Below are 27,168 nucleotides of genomic sequence, written 5' to 3'. Positions count from 1 at the left end.
CCCTTGGCGGGCGGGCGGGCGGGCGGCGGGCGGAAGGCATCACTTTGTCCGGACTCTAATTCAAATTGTATTCATCCGATCTTCACCAAACTTGGTCAGCTGTTGCATCTAGTTGATATCTAGGCCAAGTTCGAATATGGGTCATGCCGGGTCAAAAACTAGGTCATAGGGTCAATAAGTGCATTTTCAAAGGGGCCACTTTGTCCGGACTCTATTTCAAATTGTATTCATCCGATCTTCACCAAACTTGGTCAGCAGTTGCATCTAGTTGATATATAGGCCAAGTTCGAATATGGGTCATGCCGGGTCAAAAACTAGGTCATAGGGTCAATTAGTGCATTTTCAAAGGGGCCACTTTGTCCGGACTCTATTTCAAATTGTATTCATCCGATCTTCACCAAACTTGGTCAGCAGTTGCATCTAGTTGATATATAGGCCAAGTTCGAATATGGGTCATGCCGGGTCAAAAACTAGGTCATAGGGTCAATTAGTGCATTTTCAACGGCGCCACTTTGTCCGGACTCTAATTCAAATTGTATTCATCCGATCTTCACCAAACTTGGTCAGTAGTTGCATCTAGTTGATATCTAGGTCAAGTCCGAATATGGGTCATGCTGGGTCAAAAACTAGGTCAAAGGGTCAATTAGTGCATTTTACTTTGTCCGGACTCTAATTCAAATTGTATAAATCTTATCTTCACCAAACTTGGTCAGTAGTTGCATCTAGTTGATATCTAGGCCAAGTTCGAATATGGGTCATGCCAGGTAAAAAACTAGGTCATAGGGTCAATTAGTCCATTTTCAACAGCGCCACTTTGTCCGGACTCTTATTCAAATTGTATTCATCCGATCTTTACCAAACTTGGTCAGTAGTTGCATCTAGTTGATATCTAGGTCAAGTTCGAATATGGGTCATGTCGGGTCAAGAACTAGGTCATAGGGTCAATTAGTGCATTTTCAACGGCGCCACTTTGTCCGGACTCTAATTCAAATTGTATTCATCTGAAACTTTTAAACAACTTTTTATCCTGCGTCAAAGTGGTATGGGGGTATAAGTCACATTCAGTGACAAAGCTCTAGTTCAAGTTGAATTCACCAAACTTGGTCAGAGGTAGTATATAGATTATATATCAGTCAGGTCTGATTGGAGACATGCAACCGATTAACACATGCAATATTTTTATGCAATATTTTTATCCAGTTTTATTTTGCGATATTTTCATCGGGTTTATTTTTATAATTTTATTCTTGTGATACGCCCGTTTTAAAAACGGGACGTATTGTAGTTTCACCCTTGGCGGGCGGCGTCCATGGCAGTGTCCGCTCTCTAATTCAAATAGTTTTCATCCGATCTTCACTAAACTTGGGCAGAAGTTGTGTCTAGACAATATCTAGGTCAAGTTCGAATATGGGTCATGCTGGGTCAAAAACTAGGTCACGGGGTCACTTAGTGCATTTCAAGGATTAAGCATGGTGTCCGCTCTCTAATTGAAGTAGTTTTCACGCGATAATCACCAAATTTGGTCAGAAGTTGTGTCTAGATGATATGTAGGTCAAGTTCAAATATGGGTCATGCCGGGTCAAAAACTAGGTCACGAGGTCACTTAGTGCATTTCAAGCATTAAGCATGGTGTCCGCTCTCTAATTGAAGAAGTTTTCATCTGATCTTCACCTAATTTGGTCAGAAGTTGTGTCTAGATGATATGTAGGTCAAGTTCGAATATGGGTCATGCCGGGTCAAAAACGAGGGTCACGAGGTTACTTAGTGCATTTCAAGCATTTAGCATGGTGTCCCCTCTCTAATTGAAGTAGTTTTCATCCGATCTTCACCAAATTGGTCAGAAGTTGTGTCTAGATGATATGTAGGTCAAGTTCAAATATGGGTCATGCAGGGTCAAAAACTAGGTCATGAGGTCACATAGTGCATTTCAAGCATTTAGCATGGTGTCCGCTCTCTTATTGAAGTAGTTTTCATCCGATCTTCACCTAATTTGATCAGAAGTTGTGTGTAGATGATATGTAGGTAAAGTTCGAATATGGGTCATGCCGGGTCAAAAATGGGGTCACGAGGTCACATAGTGCATTTCAAGCATTTAGCATGGTGTCCGCTCTCTAATTGAAGTAGTTTTTTATCCGATCTTCACCTAATTTGGTCAGAAAATGTGTCTAGATGATATGTAGGTCAAGTTCAAATATGGGTCATGCCGGGTCAAAAACGAGGTCACGATGTCACTTAGTGCATTTCAAGCATTGAGCATGGTGTCCAAAACCTTCGAACGGGCGTATCTTGTGACAGTTTGGCACTCTTGTTTCATTTCTACACGGATTCACTTCAAATTGATACAGAACTTCTCTTATGACATTAGGGTCAATCTCAACTATGCATGGCCCCATAACCAACCCTGGGGCCCCGCCCACATAGACCACACCCACCCAAAATTGCCTTTACTATAATTTCTTCATTTCTACACCGATTCACTTCAAATTGATATTGAACTTCTCTTATGACAATACAGTCAATCTCAACTATGCATGGCCCCATTACCAACCCTGGGGCGCCCCGCCCACATAGACCGCACCCACCCAAAATTGCCTTTTACTATAATTTCTTCATTTCTACACCGATTCACTTCAAATTGATACTGAACCTCTCTTATGACAATACGGTCAATCTCAACTATGCATGGCCCCATTACCAACCCTGGGTACCCTGCCCACATATGTCACACCCACCCAAAATTGCCTTTTACTATAACTTCTTCATTTCTACACCAATTCACTTCTAATTGATGATGAACTTCTCTTATGACAATACGGTCAATCTCAGCTATGCATGGCCCCATTACCAACCCTGGGGCACACCTAGGTCAAACATTCGGCGTGGGGATACGCGTCGGCCTCTGCCGCGCCATTTCTAGTTCAAGTTGTTTTTATCTGATCTTCACCAAAGTTGGTCAGATGTTGTATCTAGATGATGTCTAGGTCTAGTTCGAATATGGGTCATGCCGAGTCAAAAACTAGGTCACAGGGTCACTTAGTGCGTTTTAAACATTGAGAATGCTGTCTGCTCTCTAATTCAAGGTGTTTTCATCCGAGCTTCACTGAAATTGGTCAGAATGTGTATGTAGATGATGTCTACTCCAAGTTCGAACAATTACACGGATCATGGCAGGTCAAAAGCTAGGTCACGGGGTCACTTAGTGTGTTTTAAACATTGAGCATGGTGTTTGCTCTCTAATTCAAGTAGTTTTTATCCAATATTTGCACCAAACTTGGTCAGACAGAAGTTTTATCTAGATGATCTCCACGCCAAGTTTGAACATGGGCCATGCAGGGCCAAACACTAGGTCATGGGGTCACTTACTGCTTTTTTAACATTCAGCATGGTGTCCCCTGTCTTATTCAAGTAGTTTTATACAATCTCACCAAACTTGGTCAGAAGTTTTATCAAGATGATCTTAAGGCCAAGCTCGAACATGGGCCGTGCCAGATAAAAAACTAGGTCACGGGGTCACATAGTATGTTTTACACATTCAGCATGGTGTCTGCTCTCTGATTCAAGTAGTTTTCATCTGATGTTCACCACACTGGGTCTGAAGTTGTAACTAGATGATGTGAAGGTCAAGCTCGAATATGGGCCATGCGGCGGGTCAAAATCTAGGTCACGGGGTCACCTAGTGCGTTTAAAACATTGAGCATGGTGTCCGCTGTTTTTGTGAAGACAACATGCAAAATATTCTGTGTCAATGTGGCATGTGGGGGTATTCCTCACGTCTGTGACAAAGCTCTTCAGTTTATTATGCTCCCCCAAAATTTATTTTGGGGGGAGAATATAGTTGCCGCTTCGTCTGTCCGTGCTTGTGTGCGTCTGTCTGTCCGTCCATGCACAATTTTTGTCCGGGCTATTTCTCAGCAACTAATAACGGGAATTCAAAGAAACTTTATGGGAAGCTTCACTTCCAAAAGGAGATGTGCATATTATCAGCGGGTTCTGGTCGGAAGATTTTTCACAGAGTTATGGCCCTTTAAAATTTTCCATTAACTGTACATATAGTGCAATTCTTGTCCGGGCTATTTCTCAGCAACTAATAAACGGAATTCAATGAAACTTTATGGGAAGCTTCACTACCAAGAGGACATGTGCATATTATCAGCCGGTTCTGGTCGGATGAATTTTCACAGAGTTATGGCCCTTTGAAATGTTTAAGTTGCTAAACCATCTATCGTATTATTTTGTCCAAAGTTATGCCCCTCAAGATGTTTCCTTTTATCTGAATATACAGTGCAATATTGTGACAAAAAAAAACTTTTGGGAGCATCACCCGTCTCTGACGGTTTCTTGTTTTTGTTGTAATGAAGAATTTATGCCATGATATTGGCTATCATTTAAAGGTCAACAAAAATTAAAGTCCATTTTAATGTGACTTGTTTGTGTTTAAGATATAAGCAGTCTTAACACTGTTGTTTTTTGGTAGATTGTGCATTATAGTATATGGCATTATTCAATGTCTGGAGAAGGGAAAAAAATCACCAGTGTCCATAATTTGTACTATCCAGTTGAATTTATTTACGGCTGTTTTCACAAGATCCCCTGCAAACGAATGCTGAATTCCGGACTGGTGCCACTGGGATGGGTTGATTAAGAATAAAATTCATGAGCACAGACAAGATGAACTGTAATAAAATTTCTAATACATTGATTTTTCTGTCCACCAAATAATGACCAGTGACAAAGTTCCCAGGATCTCAGGCCAGCGCTGTGTGAATTATTGACCAGTGTCTTGAAAGTTTACAGAAAATGAACAAAAAACAGGGAAAAAACACATTACAGCTAATTATTTCTCATGATACAGTAAACTTGGATAGTTTTCTAGTTTGCAGATAACATTTTTGCAACACACACTAAGTCGTAAATGTTTGTCTGTTTTGTTTGCCACGATATGGAAAAGTAATGTTTAGAAAGAGGGAATTGTTACAAAACTAATATTGAGTTGCAGTGGGAAAATGTGAAAATATGAACTGGTCTATTTAAATATGATAAGTGTAATAGTACAAAATGCTTTAAATAGTGTATAATAGTATAATATACTAAACCATCAAAATAGGAGTTTAGTTGAGCAGTCCGCACAGGCTGGCTAATCAGGGAAGACAATTCCGCCTTATAAACTTGATTTTTGCCAGGAAGAGACTTTCTTCAAATGAAATATACCACAGGCTAATCTTGGATGGCACTTTATGCACATGCATTAAAGCCCATTTTCACAGAGCAGGGCCAATATATTAAATATTTATAATTATAGGTTATTAGACGTTTCACTGTACAATACGGAGATATATTTGGACGAGCACACAGTTTGAAGTCATATTGGACGAGCCGTTAGGCGAGTCCAATATGACTTCAAACTGTGTGCGAGTCCAAATATATCACGTATTGTACAGTTTAAACGTCTAATAAACTTTTTATTCTATATCCTCATTACCAAACCAGCTTTCCGTATTTTTATTTTCATTCATTGATTACGCACTTTATCACGTATCTCGTGTGACGTCATTTCTCTGACAAAACATACTAGTATAAGCAAGACTCTGCATTTTAGGGACAACAATATGGAGGTGGTAGTGTTTAATAAATCTAGTAGCAAATTATACCATTTTGATAGCATTGAACGAATCCAAAAGGCAAAACGTATTTCGGATTGTTTGTTTGTCATGCATTATTGTTAACTTTGATAGGAATAAAACAACTCGCTCCGACAGGATTACGAATTTGTAAATTGTGTTTTGGCCTTTGGGTCAGAATGGTGAGCATGTGTACAAACGCTATCAACAAATACTGTGGTTTAAAATACATTTCGATAAATGGATGGAAGAACAGAAAATGGAAAATGGAAATGCATATCATTGTAACTTAGTTGTTATTAGGCTAGCATTGGATTAAAGTTGTCATTGAGGTTAATAAAATTGATTTTTTGTTTTACTGTTGCATATTTGTTTTCAATTTCTAGCAATAACAATATCAATTGCTTTTGCATTTTTTTTTAATTTCTAACAATAAAAATAAATTAAATATCACATTCTCGATTTGTTTTTTTATTTCCTCTCATATTTTCAATAGGAAAGCATTAAAAAGAGACATACAAGCAAAATATCGCCTGTGTGAATCGATTATAGTACATTCGGATACTTTTTCTCGGTAACGGCTTTTATCGTTATAAAACAATTGCTTAGTGCACTTGTACTCAACTGTCCAATATGGAAAAAATACAGACTTTTTGGATCCAATACCGGAATATATTGGACGGTCACGTGGTACATATGAAGAATGCCGATTGGAAGAATTTATTGGATATAGAATAATATATAATATTGATTCCTCTACTTGTTTGAAGTATGATTACCCAGTCACATGCAAGAACTTTAAGTCACAATTTGACCCCAAGTTGGACTTTTTAGGCTCAGTTAACCCTTTCAGTGCGGGAACCGAATTTTGAAGGCCTTTGCAAACAGTTTGGATCCAGATGAGACGCCACAGAACAGACTTTTTAGGCTCAGTTAACCTTTTTAGTGCGGGAACTGAATTTTGAAGGTCTTTGCAAACAGTTTGGATCCAGATGAGACGCCACAGAACGTGGCGTCTCATCAGGATCCAAACTGTTTGCTATTCTGATAGTATTCTTTGAAAAAAATCGAAGAAAATGCTAATTTTAGAAATTCAGCAGACGACATTTTAGCAGAAGACAAATTTCCCAGCATGCAAAGGGTTAAAGTTAAATGCAATCTCAAATGAGGGCTGAAGTTGGAATTGACAGACTGCAAGTCTTTGTACATTAAAACTGATTTTTTAAGTCCTAAATATGTGTCCCAGCATGGTCTTTAGTCAACTGGTGAATTCAAAAACATAGGTTACGGGCCTATGATGTCCAATATTGGTCGTAAGTTTGAATGCTGCACTTTGTTCTGAATTGATGCCAAAGTTTGCTTTTATCACTAGTTATTCCAACTAGAAATGGTTTGTATCTTCAGAATGTGTTTTCATAGGGTCTCAAGATTGAAATCTGACTTGACTAATGTTTCAATTCGTGTCAACTGGTCCACAAATGAAGTTTACTGCCATGGTCCCATATAAAGTGACCTTGACATATCTGCAGTTGAGTGACACATACTGAAGTTTAAATTACTGGTCCCAATTTTGAGAACTGGTATAAGATGGTGTTAAGGTTTGGGATGATATTAGTCCACAATTGAACTGGTTGTTTTTTTGAAGAAATCCTTATAACTCAGAACACAAGTAGAAGAATCCGCTTTTACGGACTTAGTTTTTTTTTCCTTTTACTGCATGGGAATATTGGTTTAAAATTTAACTTTCTGAGGGACTACAAATGCCTAAAAATACGTATCTAAGTAATAAAGGGTTATATGATGTAAAATGTGACCTGTTGATGCGAAAATGGGTCTTGCCATGTGGGGCTAGGGTAGTTCCCGACCAGCCTTCACATCCACACAGTCTGGTCAGTATAACCCTTTCCACAAACAAGACCCTGAAACCTTATGTGAGTAAAGCAGACAGGGCCGCTGGCCAAACATGGAATAAGACCTTATTTTGCATGACCGGACTCATATGTCAAGAGTTGTTCTGGCAAAATTATTATTAATGTCTAAAGATACAATATGTGCCAAAAGCCGCATATCAAATTACTATATTTTGCTTTAAAGTCCTGGCACCATTATTTATTTCATCCTTCTTAACAAATCAAGTCCATTACCAGTCCGTTTTATATGACTATAGACATTTTATTGTTACAAAAATTCCAAACAGACAATTGTTTGATTGCGAGTACAAGTCCCATTTAATCGTGGCGACGTCTATTTCTAAGCGTTCATTAAAATTTTCTCTACAACCCAGCTGGTACTTTACTGCGCTCAGAGAAACATTATAAAGCTCAGAGAAACATTATAAAATTTTCAATTACTATATTCATGGACGTAGTTCTTATTAATTAAATCTAGGCTTTTATACAGATTTAATCACCATTGATTTTCAGTAGAACATTATTTCTATTAAAGAACAGTCCTGTCGGTTTTATTACGACTGTCAATAAAAATGAAAAAAACAATATTGGCTATATAGTTTAATTAATCAATGTCACCGTTGGATGCTGGAAGTATTCTAAATTTTACTGTATTCATTTGAAATTGATATGAAAATTGTGCAAATTTTAATCAATATTACTTTACGTAAGAAAACCAGGATCAAAATATCATTACAGCTATAAGTCATTTTTTGTTGCCAACACAAATTATGTTTTTCCAGGTATGAACAAATATTCCCCCCCCCAAAAAACATGTTGTTTTCATTATTACAAAACAAACAGTTAAATAATTGCTCACAAATAAAATAATAGATGTAGATATTAAATAAATACAACTTCTCCCTATGATAGACTTTTTCCACACAACTGTTAATCTACTCAAAAATGAAGAGTTTTGTTATCTAGGGGAGACAACTTTGATAAACATTATTCCTTCTTGCTGTGGAGCGTTTCTTGAGGAATCTACCAGTAAATATTCCCAAGCCATGATGCCCAGTACCAAATACATGCTCTAAGTATTCTTGGAATGAAAAATGCCCAGATATGCTAGTGGTATTTCATTTTGATACTGGGCAGACATGAGCTGGTCTATGTAACGTCTCTTTCCAGCTGTGAAAATTGGTCGATTTCAGACAAATTAAACTGGGAATCATTTTGAAACCGATTACTTATTCTTTGGTTTATGGATACATATCAGGCAAAAAATCACTCATTATTTTCGTTCGAAAATGCGTGCTTATATTTGTCCATTATGTTATTATGCCCCCCTTCGAAAAAGGGGAGGTATATTGCTTTGCTCATGTCGGTCAGTCGGTCGGTAGGTCGGTCAGTCGGTCCGTCCGTCCACCAGGTGGTTGTCAGACGATAACTCAAGAACGCTTGGGCCTAGGATCATGAAACTTCATAGGTACATTGATCATGACTTGCAGATGACCCCTATTGATTTTGAGGTCACTAGGTCAAAGGTCAAAGTCACGGTGACCCGAAATAGTAAAATGGTTTCCAGATGATAACTCAAGAACGCATACGCCTAGGATCATGAAACTTCATGCGTAGATTGATCATGACTCGCAGATGACTCCTATTGATTTTGAGGTTACTAGGTCAAAGGTTGAGGTCACGGTGATCCGAAATAGTAAAATGATTTTGGGATGATAATTCAAGAACGCATATGCCTAGGATCATGAAACTTTATAGGTAGATTGATCATGACTTGCAGATGACCCCTATTGATTTTCAGGTCACAGGGTCAAAGGTCAAGGTCACAGTGACGAAAGTCGTATTCACACAATGGCTGCCAGTACAACGGACAGGCCATATGGGGGGCATGCATGTTTTACAAACAGCCCTTGTTAATAATTGAAACAATACAAGAACGCGTGAGATCGGCAATGTAAATAAAACAATTTTCAGTTAGCCTACGGTACGGATTTTTTCTCCCCCCCAATTTTTTTTTTGCTTCAAAAACTTTTTTTCCCGATTTTTTTGGCTTCAAAAAGTACATGCGCGTTATACACAAATGCGCCTTATACGGAACGTTTTACGGTAAACCGAATCGAACGATAACAGTATACATACCACTTTTCTAATGTGCACATTTATCCGATAATCCAATATAATTACATCACTTACGAAAAAATAATGTTTAACATTTATGACAAGAAATATGTTTACGAACTTCGTAAACAAATTCATATGCCTAAGCCATTTTTCAGAAAAAATAGTACAGTGCATTATGGGACACAGCTTTCATTGGACGAGCGAATTTAAATTTAGATCGAATGCAATACGATACATGTACAAAGAAATGTTTTATTGTGTCATACGCAGCATGTAAAAAACGTGCTTTCCTTGGACTTTCTGATAATGGGCAAAAATTTAAGTGCATCTCTGTTAACAATTACACTGCGTTAGCATGTAAATAAATCGTCAGGATTTTTAAATTTATTTTTCGTATACGTACTGAAACATTAAACACGCACAAAGATATTTTTATTTATCAAGCATGTGTAGCATATAATAAACGATAACACACTTACACAGCCATAGTTTATACAATTAAATACAATACACGATAAATGCAAAACATAAACAGGTAATCGTTTTAAATAACTTTAATTTGATAATTATTCCGCTTGCACTTGCCTTATTGAAATTAGCGCACCGAACCGCTCTGATAGGGAATACATGTAAAAAACACCGACTCGCAAGTTTTCACACCTTTATTAACATTACACAACAGAGTAACACTAATTAGCTGTCGAGTGTCGTTTAACCTCTATCGATTAAAATCAGTTAATCGGACGGATAGAGCAATCAAGCTGTGATTTTGCCGGCTTCTTTGAATTTATGAAAATACATGAAGTTGCATAACATGGATTTGAATCAGTATCGAAGGTTGGAGAAAAAACAGGATCCAAGGACCCCCCGCGTTATATTGGACACAGCGTTATAACGGACCGCACTATATAGGAGTTACAGTGTATATCTAGGAAATGCTTTGATCTACAGCCAGGCAACATGTTTAATGTTTACATCGAGGAAAATTAAGAGGTCAATCCATTTTTTGGTCAAAAGGTCAAAGGTAACAGAAGATTATAACATGAAATTATAAAGATTTAGTAGTCAGTTTTAGTTCCTGTTATAACCATAATAACAATATTTTAAGCAGATTTTCAATTATGATAAAAGTTATATTACAGTACTGCCATTATTAAATGCATTTAATAATTGAATTTTAATCCATTTAAGACAACTGCATTAATGTCAAAAAATTATGAAGAAACATATGGAGTTGCACGAGTTTACCTGACAATTAAAATGTCACTGTGACTCAACTTAGAAAAATGGTTTTCGGATGATAACTCAAGAACGCTTACGCCTAGGATCATGAAACTTCATAGGTACATTGATCATCACTGGCAGATGACCCCTATTGATTTTCAGGTCACTAGGTCAAAGGTCAAGGTCACAGTGACTCGAAACAGTAAAATGGTTTCCTAATGATAACTCAAGAATAATTAGGAACATTTTGAACAAACATATGGAGTTGCACACGCTAATCTGACCATTCAAACATTTAACAATGGTGTCTTTACTTTTCCACGAATAGATCACTTGACAACAACAAAAGCAAAAAAATCACAATATAGGTTAAATAACAACAACAAATATGGGGAGATACAAATGTAGTAGACCAGGTTGCATGTCATAAGTCGCTCATCACAGGCTAGATTGTACATACTGAGTTTGGGAATAGACATTTAATATTCGTCATGCTTGTTTTTTTGTGGGATGGAAGAGCATTAATGATCTTTTCTTGCATGTGTTATTATGGATAGTGTGGTCAAGGTGTACAATGATACTAAAACTGAAAACACTATTAACTACTAGAAATGTATTCTTAGTACATGGATACCTCTACAATCCAATTCGTCCCACAACTGCACAAATGTCTTTAAATTATGAACAAACATATGGAGTTGCACATGTTAACCTGACAATTACTATGTTACTGTAGAAGTATTCCTCTATTTGAGTAACGCTTCTCACAATTGAAAAAATAATTATCGTTTGGTTAAAGGGATTGTCACATAACTCTTCTTATGTAAAAAAAAAAACATAAAAAAAATATCAAGGTGCATAATTTCACATGGTGGGCTATACTTTAAGAATAGTTCATCCCTCTATCAGCTGTACTCTTTGAGTTACTCACAACACAATTTTAAATGTGATTTCTTTGATAAACAAGGGCCATAACTCTGGGTATGTTGAAAAAAGACATATCAAACTATGCATTTGGGTAAAATTACACAATGATAAATATTTATGTAAAGTGTTAGTCCTCTTCTAGCAATACTGTTTATTTTACACTCTACACATATTCTAAAATGTCATTTATGTATAAATATGAGACATTACTACAATTATGATGAAAAAAACAGAAACAACATATAGAGGTGCGCATAAGCTCACATGCCTGGTTACTGTACTTGTGAAGTTGCAGGGATACATGTTGAGTTATATATGACAGAAAAGTCACACAGATGGATGGAAAAGTGCAAATCTATATACCCCCATAATCAGCCCAAGAAGCGTTAATTTATTGTCCATGCATGTTTTTATTTGACACTTTATACTTGTTTGAAGCATTACATAATATCACTGACTATTCCTTGCTGGTACATGTTTATTTCAGCCAGTGCAGTAAAGTGACCCAGATTTCGGAGCTGACCAACTCGCAGCCCACTGGCCTGGAGGGGATGTCAGTGGAGCTGGAAACTGTCCTGGGGGAAATTAAAACCCTGCAGATCAGTCAGAAGGCCAGCATTCAGTCATTGCAGAAAACATACAAGGAACATAGTGCAGTTATGATAGAGCAAATGTGTGGCAATTTAAATACTTATATAGATGAATGTGATTATAGTTCTGTGGGTACATCAGGCGGAAATGAGCAATATTTAAAAGAAGAGATGTGTAGGAGTGTTCTCTCTATCGTGAATGAATTTGATAATATTACTGCGAAGGAACTTAACGAGATGAGAGATGAAGTTATAAGCATAAAAGGGTCAGTTACAAGTTCGATTCATAAATGCACCAGTCTTCACAATGACTTGTCACAATTCCATGAAATTGTTCAGAAAATTGGAGATCATAAGCAGCTCTGCCTTATAGCCAGCATAAAATGTAAGCATATAATACAGCAGGCACTGACTCTGCTGGGAAAGTCAGGCAAGGCGTTTAATGTCCAGAGTAATACTAAGCACAATGTGAGAATACCAAGTGATTCAGATGAATGTTTGATCACAGGCACATGTGTTTTACCCGATGGGCAGGTACTGGTTGTAGACTGGAAAAATGACAATGTCAAGCTGCTGAACCAGCAGTACCAGGTGGTGAGTCACTGGGATGTGAATGCTCGGCCATTTGACATTTGTTTGATCACACCCAGTGAGGTTGCAGTGGCTGTGAATGACCATGATAGCAAGATACATGAGGTCCAGTTTATCACTGTCAACCAGGGAAAGCTTGTTCCTGGCAGGAAGTTTCAGTTACAACATGAATGTAGAGGTATTGACCATCACCAAGGAGTCCTTTTTGTCATCTCTAGTGAAGAACTGTACAAATACACACTGAATGGCAAACAGGTCTGCAGTCTCTATAGGTCATTTGATGGTAAAGGTAAGAATCATGGTGAATCCATCCTGATAACATTTGTAATATGTACAGGGATTTTTCTAGCCATTATGGGAAAAGGAGTCTAGTCGAATTTTGTTATTAGCTCGGCTGTTTTCAGAGAATACCCGAGGTATTGTCATAGCCAGCTCGTCGTCTGTTGTAGGCGTTGGCTAAAACCTTAACATTGGCTCTAAAATCAAAGTGCTTCCACCTACAACTCTGAAACTTCATATGTAGATGCACCTTGATGAGTTCTACACGCCACACCCATTTTGGGGTCACTAGGTCAAAGGTCAAGGTCACTATGACCTCTTATATAAAACTTTAACATAGGCTCTAAAATCAAAGTGCTTCCACCTACAACTTTGAAACTTCATATGTAGATGCACCTTGATGAGTTCTACACGCCACTCCCATTTTTGGGTCACTAGGTCAAAGGTCAAGGTCACTGTGACCTATAATATAAAACTTTAACATAAACCTTAACATTCTTTGTAGGCGTCGGGCTTAAACCTTAACATTGGCTCTAAAATTAAAGTGCTTCCACCTACAACTTTGACACTTCAAATGTACATGCACCTTGATGAATTCTACGCGCCACACCCATTTTTGGGTCACTAAGTCAAAGCTCACTGTGACCTTTAATATAAACTTTAATGTAGGCTCTTAAATCAAAGTGCTGTTACCTACAACTTTGAAACTTCATATGTAGATGAACCTTGATGAGTTCTACACGCCACACCAAATGTTGGGTCACTAGGTCAAAGGTCAAGGTCACTGTGACCTCTAAAAAAAATCTGACAAGCTTTCGCAGCCGAGCGTTGGCACCTGTTATGCTGTGCTCTTGTTTTAAATCCATACAATGACAAATTTGGAAAGTTTTATCGACTTAATGAATCGAATTGGGATTTATTTTTTTAATCAACAAATATTGACCCATAAGGTTTGATCTTGTTTTGTTTTTTTTAAATCATATAAATTATAGTTATATACTTTGTGAGATGAAAATAAAATAAAATTCAGATGTTATAGCAGAAAACCTGCTGATGTATTATAAACTATTTGTTCTATAATTCATATGTGCCCTTTGAATGCTACAGTACAATGTAGCCAAAACAAGATTCAGAAATATTGATTTATAAACATGAGTAATAAAGTATTTTGACTGTCACTACATGGCATGTCTATAAATAGAAACTGTGTTCCTGGGAAAGAGACACTTTCTGACCCTGTCTTAATTTTGTGGTTTTTAAATGATTGTACATGTACAATATGTTTGTTAAATTGAATAATTTCATAACGCCTTATAGCATAGGTACTCTTGTGGTTGTATTCTTTTATGAAGTGTTCAAATGTATGTATTAATTTCATTGTAATTATAGTAGTATGTTCATTTAAACATTTTGCTGTTGAAATTGGTTTTGTATCTAACTAGCTAGAAAAGTGTCAATAACTGTTGTTTTGAATATTATTTTTCCTGTTATAAACACTTGAAAAACACAAATAACGTTGTAACACAGCACATGAATTATGTCTGCTTTGGTCGATTTCACTAATTTCAGTACATAGTTATCACATGTATACATGTGTGGAAAATCTATTCATGCTGCACATAGTAACATAGTATAAACATGTTGATTGAACTGAGCAATTGTTTCTGTATGTGTAATTTTTTCAATCGAATAGACTGTGTAATTTTGCTTCAATTCATATCTTACTCACCAGTCGCATTTCAACATGTCAAACATTTACACAATAGCTCTGCTACTGAAGTTTATTGTCACGCTTAACTATTGAATCATTGAAATGTATGCATATATTTTAGATGTGTAAAGGCCTCTTTATAGCAACATATGCGTAATACAATATCACTGCAGTATGTTTAATAAGATTATTTAATATTTACAGTAATTCAATATCTTGATGTTACTCTGTTTTGCAGTAGACAGGTGTGCTGTGAGTCCCACAGGAGACAGGCTGTACATCTCCAGCTACTTGCAGCCCAAGCTTCACACCCTGGCCAGGGATGGCACACTCCTGGCTACATACTCAGACACAGCACCAGCGTGGCCACGTGGTCTACATGTGACCCCTGCAGGCCAGGTGCTGGTCTGTGGAGGCTGGTCCCACACTGTACAACAGGTGGGCTGGAAGGGAGAGAGTAAGCTGGCGACTCTGGATACACAGGAGGATGGAGTGTTGTACCCAGCGTCAGTCTGCTACAGCAGCACAACATCATCCATCATTGTGGGACTGTTGGACGACAACATCCTGGTGTTCAGAGTGGAATAGTGTGTACATGTATGTATTAGTTGTTGTAATTAGTGATTAGTATTTCAATGACAATGTGTTGTTTAGCATACGAACATAGTAGTGTGTGATGTTACAATACAACATTAAGTGGGTAGTTAAAGATACAAATAATTTATGTACACATATTGTTATCTGATTATACAATGTGAGGGTTTTTGTTTTGAACATAAGATCTAATGCATATTATGTTATGTTGTCATAGGGTTTGTGTCATTATGGTCCTAAAATTTAGTTCTTGTAAACTTTGCATTAAAAAACAAAGCATTTCAACAGAAAAATTAATATTTCTACATATATGCACATGTACATTATATATATAGCAACTGAGGCTATTTTTAGACTTTCATTTCTATAAACACCATGCCATGTAAGAAATGTATATGGATGAATACTTTTTTAATAAAATATGACATTGTTTAAGTAATCTTTGGAGGAGTATGTATTGATATTTTATGCAATGTTTACAGAAAGGTAACACTAAATGTGAGATTTATTAATTTGCCATATTTTATGATGTTGAACATGTCTTATTGATTTTTATTACATTTATATCAATGTGTGTAAGTCCTAAATATACATACAAGAAATACATCGAGCTATTCTACTGCTCCAGTTGCTGCTGACAGTCGGGACAACGATGCTGAGGATGTGGGAGACAAGCATGACGCAGAAGGTAAAAGAGACGCTTTGTCATGCCTTTTCTTGGCCACTTTGGGAAAAAATGCAATTTTGGGATTTTGAATTTGTTTCGTGCTAAAAGTCCATTGATTTGGGAAAACACATTTAATAAGTTTTAATTATACTTCAAATTATAGGAATAAAATCCTATTATAACAGTTATAAACTTTGTTGGATCTAATTGAAACATAATTGAGATATAATTTTCATAAGGAACAGCATATAACACACTTTGGGTATGGGTCCGTTAAACAGACCCATGAATACTCAAGGAAAAGCCCTGCTTGTGTATTTCCTGTTTATTAAGATGAGGTGGAAAAGAATGGTATGAATTTACATAAGGTAAAATATCCTTTTAAATTGTTTGTTTATTGTAAAATCATATATATTCGTCCGCATGTTATTTTGTGGTTAAAAAAAGACTTTCATGGACGTGGAAATTAATGCGTGACTTTCTCAGTTTGGAAACAATAAATATTCAGGGCCCTCAATCTATCAAATCTGCCGCCGAAATTCGGCGGCAGTCCCCCCCCTGAAAAGTATACTTTTTTCCCCTTTTGGGTGGAAAAATTCCCCCTAAAAAAAGATTTTTTTTTTTTAAATAGGAAGATGTGTCTCATAATCATTATATCTCAATTCTATTTCAATTTAATCTTTTCAAACATACTAAATTATGAAAAATGCAATGAATATAGTGCAAACATGTACGATTGAAATAATGAGAGAGTAAGTAACAAAATCCCCCAAAAAGGGAAACGCCGCGAAAATTCCCCCTCCTAAGGGCTGCGGACCCCTTCCCCCAAAGTAGTGTGAGGGCCCTAAATATGGAATTTGTGTCAGTGTGTTTGTATTCAATTTGTAGATCGTTCAACCCTTGAAATCAATAAAAAAATAATGTCCCGCGAATAATAATGTTTTTGCAGTGTATAAATAAGTGAAGTGGACGAGAATGATATGATATGATTTAACAGAAGGTAAAAGGGCGTCTATTCTTGTGTATATAGTGTTTTCAGTACAACTTATTTTACTTGATGATCAATTACTCAAACCCTTCTCCAGCTCGATGCTTTCCAACTTACCGATACAGACACCTCAGAAACACAACACCGCAATAATTTCTGTCATCCCCATGCAGGCCTTGAGTTTTTATAAAGCTGTGAGATATTTAATTAAGCCTATTTGATTGGAATCTATTCCATCTTATGCCGTATAGAGTCTGTTTGCGAGGAGGTAGTAAGTTTTCATTGTGTATACAGTGTTGTTGTTTTTTTTGGTCAAAACAGGCCCCGTTACAAAGGAGCATGATTTACATAAAACCACCATTTTTTCACAGGATATTATGCGTTCTTGTTAGTTTCATGGAATAAATGCGTTTTGTTTCATGGAGTTAACGAGTATTGGAAAGCGTAAAGAAAAATAATTAAATGGGAAAATTTGTATGGGAAAATAATTAAAACAAGCAAATTCGTTGAATTGATAGCCCACGCCAATATGCTTCTGGACACAAAATTATTATATTTGACACTCAAAACAACATTTTTACAAGATACAAAGGGCGACAACTCCGTTATTAACAGATGGTGTACAATGCCATTTGGCGTGCATCATCCTCTTATCCATATATATACGCATTACAGGTTTCAATAATATCCGCCAAAGCACTTCAAAAATATGGCTCCGGACACACAAAAAGCATTTTTCAAGATACAAAGGGCCATTACTCTGTTATTAACTGATGGTGTACAATGCCATTTGGCGTGCATCATCCTCTTATCCATATGCATACTCATACCAAGTTTCAATGAAATCCACCAAAGCACTTACAAGATATGGCTCCGGACAGACGGGAGGAAAGACGGACGGACGGAAGGACCGACAGACAACGCCAAAACAATATCCCTCCGCCTATGGCGGGGGATGATAAAAAGTAGAGAAACTCGTATTGAGCACCTCTAAACTCACAAATTCGCACTGAAAGAAGCCCAAACACGTTTTAATAATATTATATTTCTTCTTCGATATAGCATATAAGAAGTTTACAGTATATTTACTGTATAATGTTATATAAGTTAATGTTATTTGCTCTTGAAAGCCCTTTATAAATCTAAGCATCGACAATGGAAGCCATATGTCTTATCAGGCATTATTATAATAATTTTCATTGTTCAAGCATTTCTATGTGAAGGATCGATCTAAAATTTGGCATGCACATTGAAGATAGATGAAAAATGATAAGGAAGTGCATATTTTTTGCGTTTTAAACAGTTCAGGTTTTCTTATAGGTAACATTATACTAAATAATCGTTTTATGTTGGGCTGTTCTCAATAAAAACGAGAGCGCCGATGGCGCTGAAAGCATAGTTGCAAGATACAGGGAAGATGCTGCTGAAGTAAATGTTTAGGTCAAAATATACTAAATAGTTTCCTTATATGTTTCGATGTAAAAGCGACAACTTTGAGCGAAAATAAATACAACATTTTGCACAAAGAGACCCCCATAACCATACCTTTTCTTGACGGGCATTATTAGCTGAATCGATTTAAGCAATAAAAAAGATTTGTCATGTTCAAACCAAAAACAAATTCGACTCAAATCAAAATCGACTGTTTTTGCGCCTTTTTCGGCCGTTTTCTAGTGGATTGTAACCTTTTGCAGTGCCATTTTTTACTTTAATCTCCAACTTTATCCTATTTCAGGGATTAAGTAGTGAACACCTATGCTTCCCCTATCAATATCTCCAAACGATAAAACCAGAACAAAGTGTACAACATGCCTTCGAGGAAAATATGATGATTTGTTTAGAAAGTACAGCCCTTCATGACTCGATTATTTAGTATATTGTAGCCTTAACGATTGCTGACATCACGAGTCGCCCCCCTTGTTAACAAAATGCTCTATTTTTAGAAACGGGAATTCCAAATAGTGACGAATGTGAATGGTTACAAAATGACATAACTATGAAAATAAATACGTAGAATTACATTATTTCACGCATACCATTATGCAACCATCCGTTTTCTTTTCCGACTTCATACATTTACAGCTTTCCATTTAATATTTTACAGACACAGCACTCGTCCAGAATTCACGCGAATCCATTAAATCCGATGCCACATTTAAAACCGTTAACTCTACTCGTAACGTAAATTTCTGGCTCAAAGTAAAACATTTTAACTTCAATTAACACATCTCTTACTTTTAAACTCTACTTCATCAAATCCATAGAAAGGCACGTCAGAATCCATGTCATAAATCAGAAAACATTCATCGTACTCCGCCATTTTTTACACATTTTCAAAGAATAAAAGTGCTTTATGCCCCACTTCCTGCTGAGAATATGTTTTAATTTCTATTTATAATTAACCGATGAAATGTTCCATATACTTTAACCAGGGCCTTATTAATTCAGTTATGTAAACATTTGACCTCTCACAGAACAGTAAACGAATGAAATAGAAATTGGGATCCCATATAGATCTAAATTAGGTGTGAGGTCACTATCAACAAGAACAGAATTGTTTTACGAACGAAATTTGTTCTAGGTTATAAGAAGATTTTTTGACATAAAACGGTCTTAGAAAAATTCACTAAAAACGGTGTCAGTAATATTCTTGGAAGAAAACGTTAGAAAAACGTTTCCCCCCAAAAAATTGTAAGAATTACCATATGCTAAATTAAATAGATATTTCGTCTGATTTTTGATCAGGTAAGGCTTCAGAAAGGTTAACCGACCGATGTGGATTTTCAAAATGTGGTATATACCTTAAGCATAGGTGCAAGCACCTATGCTAAAAATCATATTTTACTCGAGGCCATGTTTTACACTTTAGACTGGTGTTCTGCCTTTATCTCTTGGATATATTGGAAGGGAAAGAAAAGGTGCTCACTACTTAATCCCTGACATATGATAAAAATATAGAGACTTAAGTACAAATTTGACCTGAAAACAGTTACATTGCACTAGAAAATGGCCGGAAAATTTAAGGTGCAAAAGAAGTAGAGTTTGATTTGAGTAAAGTTAATGTTTGGTTTTAACATGACATATCTTTTTTATTGCTTAAATTTATTCAGCTTAGAATGAACTTTCAGTAAAAGTATGGTTATGGTGGTCTCTATGTTCAAAATGTTGCATTTATTTTCTCTTTAATTTGTCGCTTTTACATTGAATTATATAGGGAAATCATTTAGTATATTGTGGCCTTTAATAAATTTAGCTTACACTAACAAGGGAGAGAACTGTCAATATGTACCAGCAGTGAGTTGCTGCCATTAAATTGTTTCATATTTATTAATTTGTAATATGTCTTACAACTTTTATGACATGATGGTTTACTTTGGAATTGTTGTCTAGTGTGAATTTAAATTTCGAAGAAGAGGGGGTATATTGCTTTGCTCATGTCGGTCTGTCGGTCGGTCTGTCGGTCGGTCCGTCCATCAGGTGGTTGTCAGACGATAACTCAAGAACGCTTGGGCCTAGGATCATGAAACTTCATAGGTACATTGATCATGACTCGCAGATGACCCCTATTGATTTTGAGGTGACTAGGTCAAAGGTCAAGGTCACGTTGACCAGAAATAGTAAAATGGTTTTTGAATGATAACTCAAGAACGCATACGCCTAGGATCATGAAACTTCATGGGCAGATTGATCATGACTGGCAGATGATTTTCAGGTCACTAGGTCAAAGGTCAAGGTTACGGTGACCCGAAATAGTAAAATGATTTTTGGATGATAACTCAAGAACGCATACGCCTAGGATCATGAAACTTCATAGGTAGATTGATCATGACTTGCAGATTACCCCTATCGATTTTGAGGTCGCAAGGTCAAAGGTCAAGGTCACAGTGACCCCAAATAGTAAAATGATTTTAGGATGATAACTCAAGAACGCTTTTGCCTAGGATCATGACACTTTATAGGTAGATTGATCGTGACCCGCAGATGACCCCTATTGATTTTGAGGTCACTAAGTCAAAGGTCAAGGTCACAGTGACAAAAATCGTATTCACACAATGGCTGCCACTACAACGGACAGCCCATATGGGGGGCATGCATGTTTTACAAACAGCCCTTGTTTTTGTTGTTATGCAGGAAAAACTTACTAAAAACATCAATGAGCCGCGCTGTGAAAAAATAGGGCTTAATGCATGTGCTTAGATTGTAGTCCCAGATTAGCCTGTGCAGTCCGCACAGGCTACTTAGGGACAACAATTACCTCTTTAAAGGTATGTTTTGTTGAAAATAAGTATCTTCTTTTGTGAACATCCAGTATCGTCAGAAAGTGTCCTCCCTGATTTGCTTATGTGGATTTCACATGCTAATCTGGGAAGAAAGCTTCTAATATTGATGAGCGGCAATTTGGTTTATAAAATTACACTGAAAGTAAAGTAAGAATAATTATTATGAATTTACAGGTTATTAAAGCATTAGCCAACACTTTTAATGTTTTAATACGAAATGGTTTAATTGCATTAATTTTCATTAATTGCTATTTAGGACAAGGCACCAATTAAATTTCAAATTAGAAATTCAGATAATTATGTTTTGCTGTTGAAAACCTTCACATCCAATCAAGAGGCATATATGTAGTGTATTATACATTGTAATATAAAAATGTGTTACAAGTTCATATCCCCCACTCTAGTGTTGTTGTTTTCAGGTGAGCACCAGCATTGATATCCAGTTGGCCAAGCAACAGCACCAGTCCGGCCTGCAGGAGCCCCAATACTAAATGATCCTTTGCCTTCCCTGATCCCTAGCTCCTCCCACTGGACCTCCGGCCACAAAGGGTCAGCATCATAACACAAGTCTGTTCTGCAATATATCCTCAGCACGTCAAGTTTTCACGCGCTGTTATGAACAGCTGAAATGTCTGTGTTGAGATTTCCCCAAGCAAGCCCGAGTAGTTTTGTTTAGCTCTAGTGCCCGAGTGGGATGAGTGTTACAGAAGCGAGACGTTATAGCAGCACTTATGGTAACGCTAACAGTTAACGCTAACAGTAAGTTCTCGCTGTGGACATCACGAAGAATCTCACGAAGAATTAAACGTTGAATAATTTGTTTAATTCCTTATAAGACAGCTATTTATTCAGCAAGGAACGGGAGCAAATCAAGGAAAAATCGAAACGATTCATTCAGAAGTATATCTGCTGTAGATAGTTAGGACAGTAGAAGCGTTACGGACTATCCTCAGCGCACAATATATTCATGTGGTGTGCCTCAGACGCGAATTCCCCACATTATTGAAACCAAGTTGCTAAAAAGTCAACACGTACGGTTTTGCACTCCGAGCCCAAAGAGCATCGCATTGAATTGAGACTAAAGAAGGCTTAAAAACGTGACAACAGTTTTGTTGTATGGTACAGTACGCCCTTCGACTCAACCCGAAGTTAATCAGAACTCAAACTCGGCCCTTAACAATATCCGCGAGGCCAGCATATCAGCTCAGCTTCTGAGCTTCAGGTGAGACCTTACAGTGTTATTAATTTTGTCACAAGATTGGGCTTAAATTCAGCCCCATTCCTCAAAAAGTCTATTTTTTTATAAATATTTACTGGTTAAAATTTACAATGCAATATTTGCCAAAACAAGTGTTTGATAGATTGCAACAATGAGTCACTTTCCTTATAAAGCCCTATATGTTGAAACTTAGTACAATTAAAATACAAATCAAAAATTCTAAATTTATAAGTATTTGTGTTCACGTATAACTGATTATGATCTAATATGATTTTTATTAGCTCATCTATTTTTTGAAAAAAAATTATGAGCTATTGTCATCACCTTGGCGTCGGCGTCGGCGTCTGCGTCGGCGTCGGCGTCCGGTTAAGTTTTGCGTTTAGGTCCACTTTTCTCAGAAAGTATCAATGTTATTGCATTCAAACTTGGTACACTTACTTACTATCATGAGGGGACTGGGCAGGCAAAGTTAGATAACTCTGGCGTGCATTTTGACTGAATTATGTGCCCTTTTTATACTTAGAAAATTGAAAATTTTGGTTAAGTTTTGCGTTTAGGTCCACTTTTTTCAGAAAGTATCAATGCTATTGCATTCAAACTTGGTACACTTACTTACTATCATGAGGGGACTGGGCAGGCAAAGTAAGATAACTCTGGCGTGCATTTTGACAGAATTATGTGCCCTTTTTATACTTAGAAAATTGAAAATTTTGGTTAAGTTTTGTGTTAAGGTCCATTTTATTCCTTAAGTATCAAAGCTATTGCTTTCATACTTGCAACACTTACTAACTACCGTAAGGGGACTGTGCAGGCAAAGTTATGTAACTCTGACTGGCATTTGGACGGAATTATGGGCCCTTTATACTTAGAAAATTGAAAGTTTGGTTAAGTTTTGTGTTTTGGTCCACTTTACCCCTAAAGTATCATAGATATTGCTTTCATACTTGGAACACTCGCAAACTATTATAAGGGTACAGTAAAAGGACAAGTTGCATAACTCTGGATGTCATTTTTACGGAATTATGGCCCTTTTTTGACTTAGTAACTTTGAATATATGGTTAAATTTTGTGTTTCGATCCACTTTACTTCTTAAGTATCAAGGCTATTGCTTTCAAACTTCAAATACTTTCATGCTATCAAGTTTACTGTACCTGGCAAGTTGAAATTTACCTTGACCTTTGAATGACCTTGACTCTCAAGGTCAAATTATTAAATTTCTCTAAAATTGCCATAACTTCTTTATTTATGATTAGATTTGATTGATACTTTGACAAAACTACTCTTACCTGACATACCACAATAGACTCCACCCAAACCATCGCCCGTGCCCCCCCCCCCCACCCCCCCCCCCTATTTTTTTTTTTTTTTTTTTTTTTTTTTTTAAGATCATCTCACAAATGACCACCACACCCTCACACTATACCCCCCCCCCACCCCACCCCCTCCCCAATTTTTTTTTAAACGGTTAAAAAACAAAACTATTTATTTTGATTATTTTATGTTTGAAATACCGTCCAACCATCGCACCCAAGAATCCCCCACCCACCCCCCCTCCCCCCACCCGAATCCCCCCCCCCTTATTTTTTTTTATTTTTTTTTTTAAGATCATCTCACAAATTACCACCACACCCTCACACTATACCCCCCCCACCTCACCCCCCCCCCCCAATTTTTTTTTATGAAACGGTTAAAAAACACAAATATTTATTTTTATTATTTTATGTTTGAAATACCGTCCAACCATCGCACCCAAGAATCACCCCCCCCCCCTACCCCCCCACCCCTCGATTTTTTTTTTCCTTTTTTTCGCATTTTTGGAAGAAAATGTAATAAATGTCCACACCCCCACACAATGCACCGCTCTTCACTCCACCCCTCCCTCCTTTGTGATTGAAAATGAGAGTCCCTTCACCTTTAAAAAAGAAAATAGATGAGCGGTCTGCACCCGCAAGGCGGTGCTCTTGTTTAAATTAGAAACCGGATGTTTGCAAAGACAAAATCACTATACTGCTTTCATATCTTTATGCACACACTTTCAACGCCAGTGACTAAACTTTACATCTAAGGTCTGTCTTACAAAAACAATGGCATAAAATGTAGACATCAACTAGTATCGATTCAATATCTCGTACATATAATAGATTTAACAAAAATAGGCTATAATTACTAGTATAATGGCCCCTGGTAGCAAGACAGAGTATCATATACTTAATTCACCATAGACTTTCATCTGTTTTTGCATTTCTGTCTAATCCATAGGCAATACGTGTTTGATCAAGTACTCATATACTTACAGTATTGTTTCTTATGACTTGTTGTATTGTCTAACATTTAAAGTTGTTTAGTCTCGCGTAATAGTTGTGCACATTTAAATGTGTACAGTCTCATATTTTAAGTTGTTCAGTGTCATGTTAAAAGTTGTATTGTTTTACAGTTAAAGTTGCCGAGTATCACATTTAAAATTATGTAGTCTTACATTTAAAGTTGTTAATTCTCACATTTAAAGTTGTAAAGGTTCACAATGAAAGTTGTTGTAGTCAAAACTATTAAGGGGGAAAGTCTCGCACTTAAAATTACTGAAGTCATGCCTGTTTTTTTTAATTTATTTTTATGCCTCCGGTAGGGTGGCAAAATGGCAGTTGAACTGTCTGTCAGTCCGTCCCTCTGAAAACATTAATATAGGCCATAACTTTTGCAATATTAAAAATCATAATGTGATATTTGGCATGCATGTGTATCTCATAGAGTCACAAAATTTAAGTGGTGAAAGGTCAAAGTCATCCTTGAAGATAAAAGGTAAAAACAAACAAATCCAATGGAAGTACCGGTAACACGCTTAAAAGGGAGATAATTTATATTTATCATTTGGCAAGTACAGATCATTTTTACAAGGGAAGTAATATTTGTAAGGGGGTATAATCAAAATCAAAAATATATAATCAAAGCGGCACAGTAGGGGCATTGTGTTTCTGACAAACACATCTCTTGTTAAAAAAAAGTATTACACATTGCTATGAACTGTACTTTACTATGTATTTTTCGCGGTTTAAAACCCAAAAATTTCAAAATTAAGTTTTTTGGGTATAACATATTGATACAACAAATAAAATGCTTTGGGTATGGGTCTGTTTAACAGACCCATAAATACACCAGTAAAGCGCCGACTTGTGTAATTCCTGTTTATTAAGAATGCAAAAAAAGATGAGGTTGTAAAGAGCAGTATGAATTTACATAAGGAAAAATATCCTCTTTAATTGTTTGTATATTACAAAGTCATTGATATTTGTCCATATGAAATGTCGTCGTAAAAAAACCCGTTTATGGACACAGCAGTTAATGCATGGATTTTTCAAATGGGAAAAATAAATAGGTTTTTATGTCAGTTATTTTCCGGTGTGTTGTGATACATTTGTGGGTCAGTCGACTCTTAAAATCAACAAAAAATAATGTCTCACAATTAATAATGATTTTACAGTGTTACTTGTGTATTAAGAATGTTAAAAATGAAGAGGACAAGAATGATATGATTTCACAGAAGGTAAAATGGTGTCTTTTCTTATGTATATCCTTTTAAAAACACAACTTCTTTTACTTGAGGATCAATAACTAAAAACCTTTTTCAACTCGATGCTTCCCAACTTATTCATAAGAAACCTCATTAACACAACACCTCGAGAATTTATGTCATTCCAATGCAGACCTTGAGTTTTTAAAAAAGTGTGAGATATTTAATTAAGCTTGGAATGCCTTGGTTGTATAGAGCCTGTTTGCAATGAGATGTAGAGTTTTTAGTATGTATATAGACAATCCCAGAATCGATAATATGGGCGCCGCCATATTGGCTATTACGTAACCCGCGATTGAAAACGGTACTGAAGAATATGACAGATTACAACGTTATCATAGTGCACGCCCGCTTTATTCCAATAAACAGTACTTTATGACTTCGCACATTAGGATTGAAAACAAGTGAAACATGAAACCAAGTGTCGATATGTATCACATCGTAAATCAATATAATTTAAATTTAAAATATACACGATTGATTCATAAAATGTGTCTTTGCAACAATATTCAGTGACAACACGTAATGTTTAAGGCCAAGTTGGCATTTTTAAGCATACCTTTCAGCATAATGCCTTTTTATAAAATTTAATTATTTCTTTATGGAATATAATTATTCAAGCATAATTATAAAGGTATAGAAATATCTAAAGTTTGAAGTAAACGTTGTGATTTTAGCGTAAATAGTGCCGGAGATATTAACAAAGATCTATCAATATATAAAGATTGGAAACATCCATTCAGACCATATTTTTTGGATAGATCTTTGATATTAATTAGATAGATTTAAGATCGATGTAGACAATTAAATTGATATCTGTCTTTGTTTAAGCCTATATTATTTCTTATTAAATGTCGTACTTTCTATACTTTACGGAGATATT

At 36.4% G+C, this 27,168-nt stretch overlaps 1 protein-coding gene and 1 long non-coding RNA gene across 2 annotated transcripts in view; both read left to right on the top strand.

Annotated features, from left to right (window-relative positions):
• LOC127870108 (uncharacterized) overlaps positions 1-15,432 on the top strand; it is a 26,251-nt gene extending 10,819 nt beyond the window's left edge. Inside the window, exons 2-4 of the mRNA XM_052412765.1 lie at positions 12,288-13,270; positions 15,210-15,333; positions 15,366-15,432. Coding sequence (XP_052268725.1) covers positions 12,288-13,270; positions 15,210-15,333; positions 15,366-15,432 — 1,174 coding nt within the window. The remainder of the gene's footprint in view (positions 1-12,287; positions 13,271-15,209; positions 15,334-15,365) is intronic.
• A 44-nt stretch (positions 15,433-15,476) lies between these two features.
• LOC127869145 (uncharacterized) overlaps positions 15,477-27,168 on the top strand; it is a 42,570-nt gene continuing 30,878 nt past the window's right edge. The window contains exons 1-3 of the long non-coding RNA XR_008044429.1: positions 15,477-15,568; positions 16,194-16,253; positions 21,920-22,722. This is a non-coding gene — a long non-coding RNA (uncharacterized LOC127869145). The remainder of the gene's footprint in view (positions 15,569-16,193; positions 16,254-21,919; positions 22,723-27,168) is intronic.

This window comes from Dreissena polymorpha, chromosome 2, assembly GCF_020536995.1.
Source record: "Dreissena polymorpha isolate Duluth1 chromosome 2, UMN_Dpol_1.0, whole genome shotgun sequence".
In the NCBI taxonomy this organism is placed as follows: domain Eukaryota; kingdom Metazoa; phylum Mollusca; class Bivalvia; order Myida; family Dreissenidae; genus Dreissena; species Dreissena polymorpha.
This window is presented reverse-complemented; position numbering and strand designations above follow the sequence as displayed.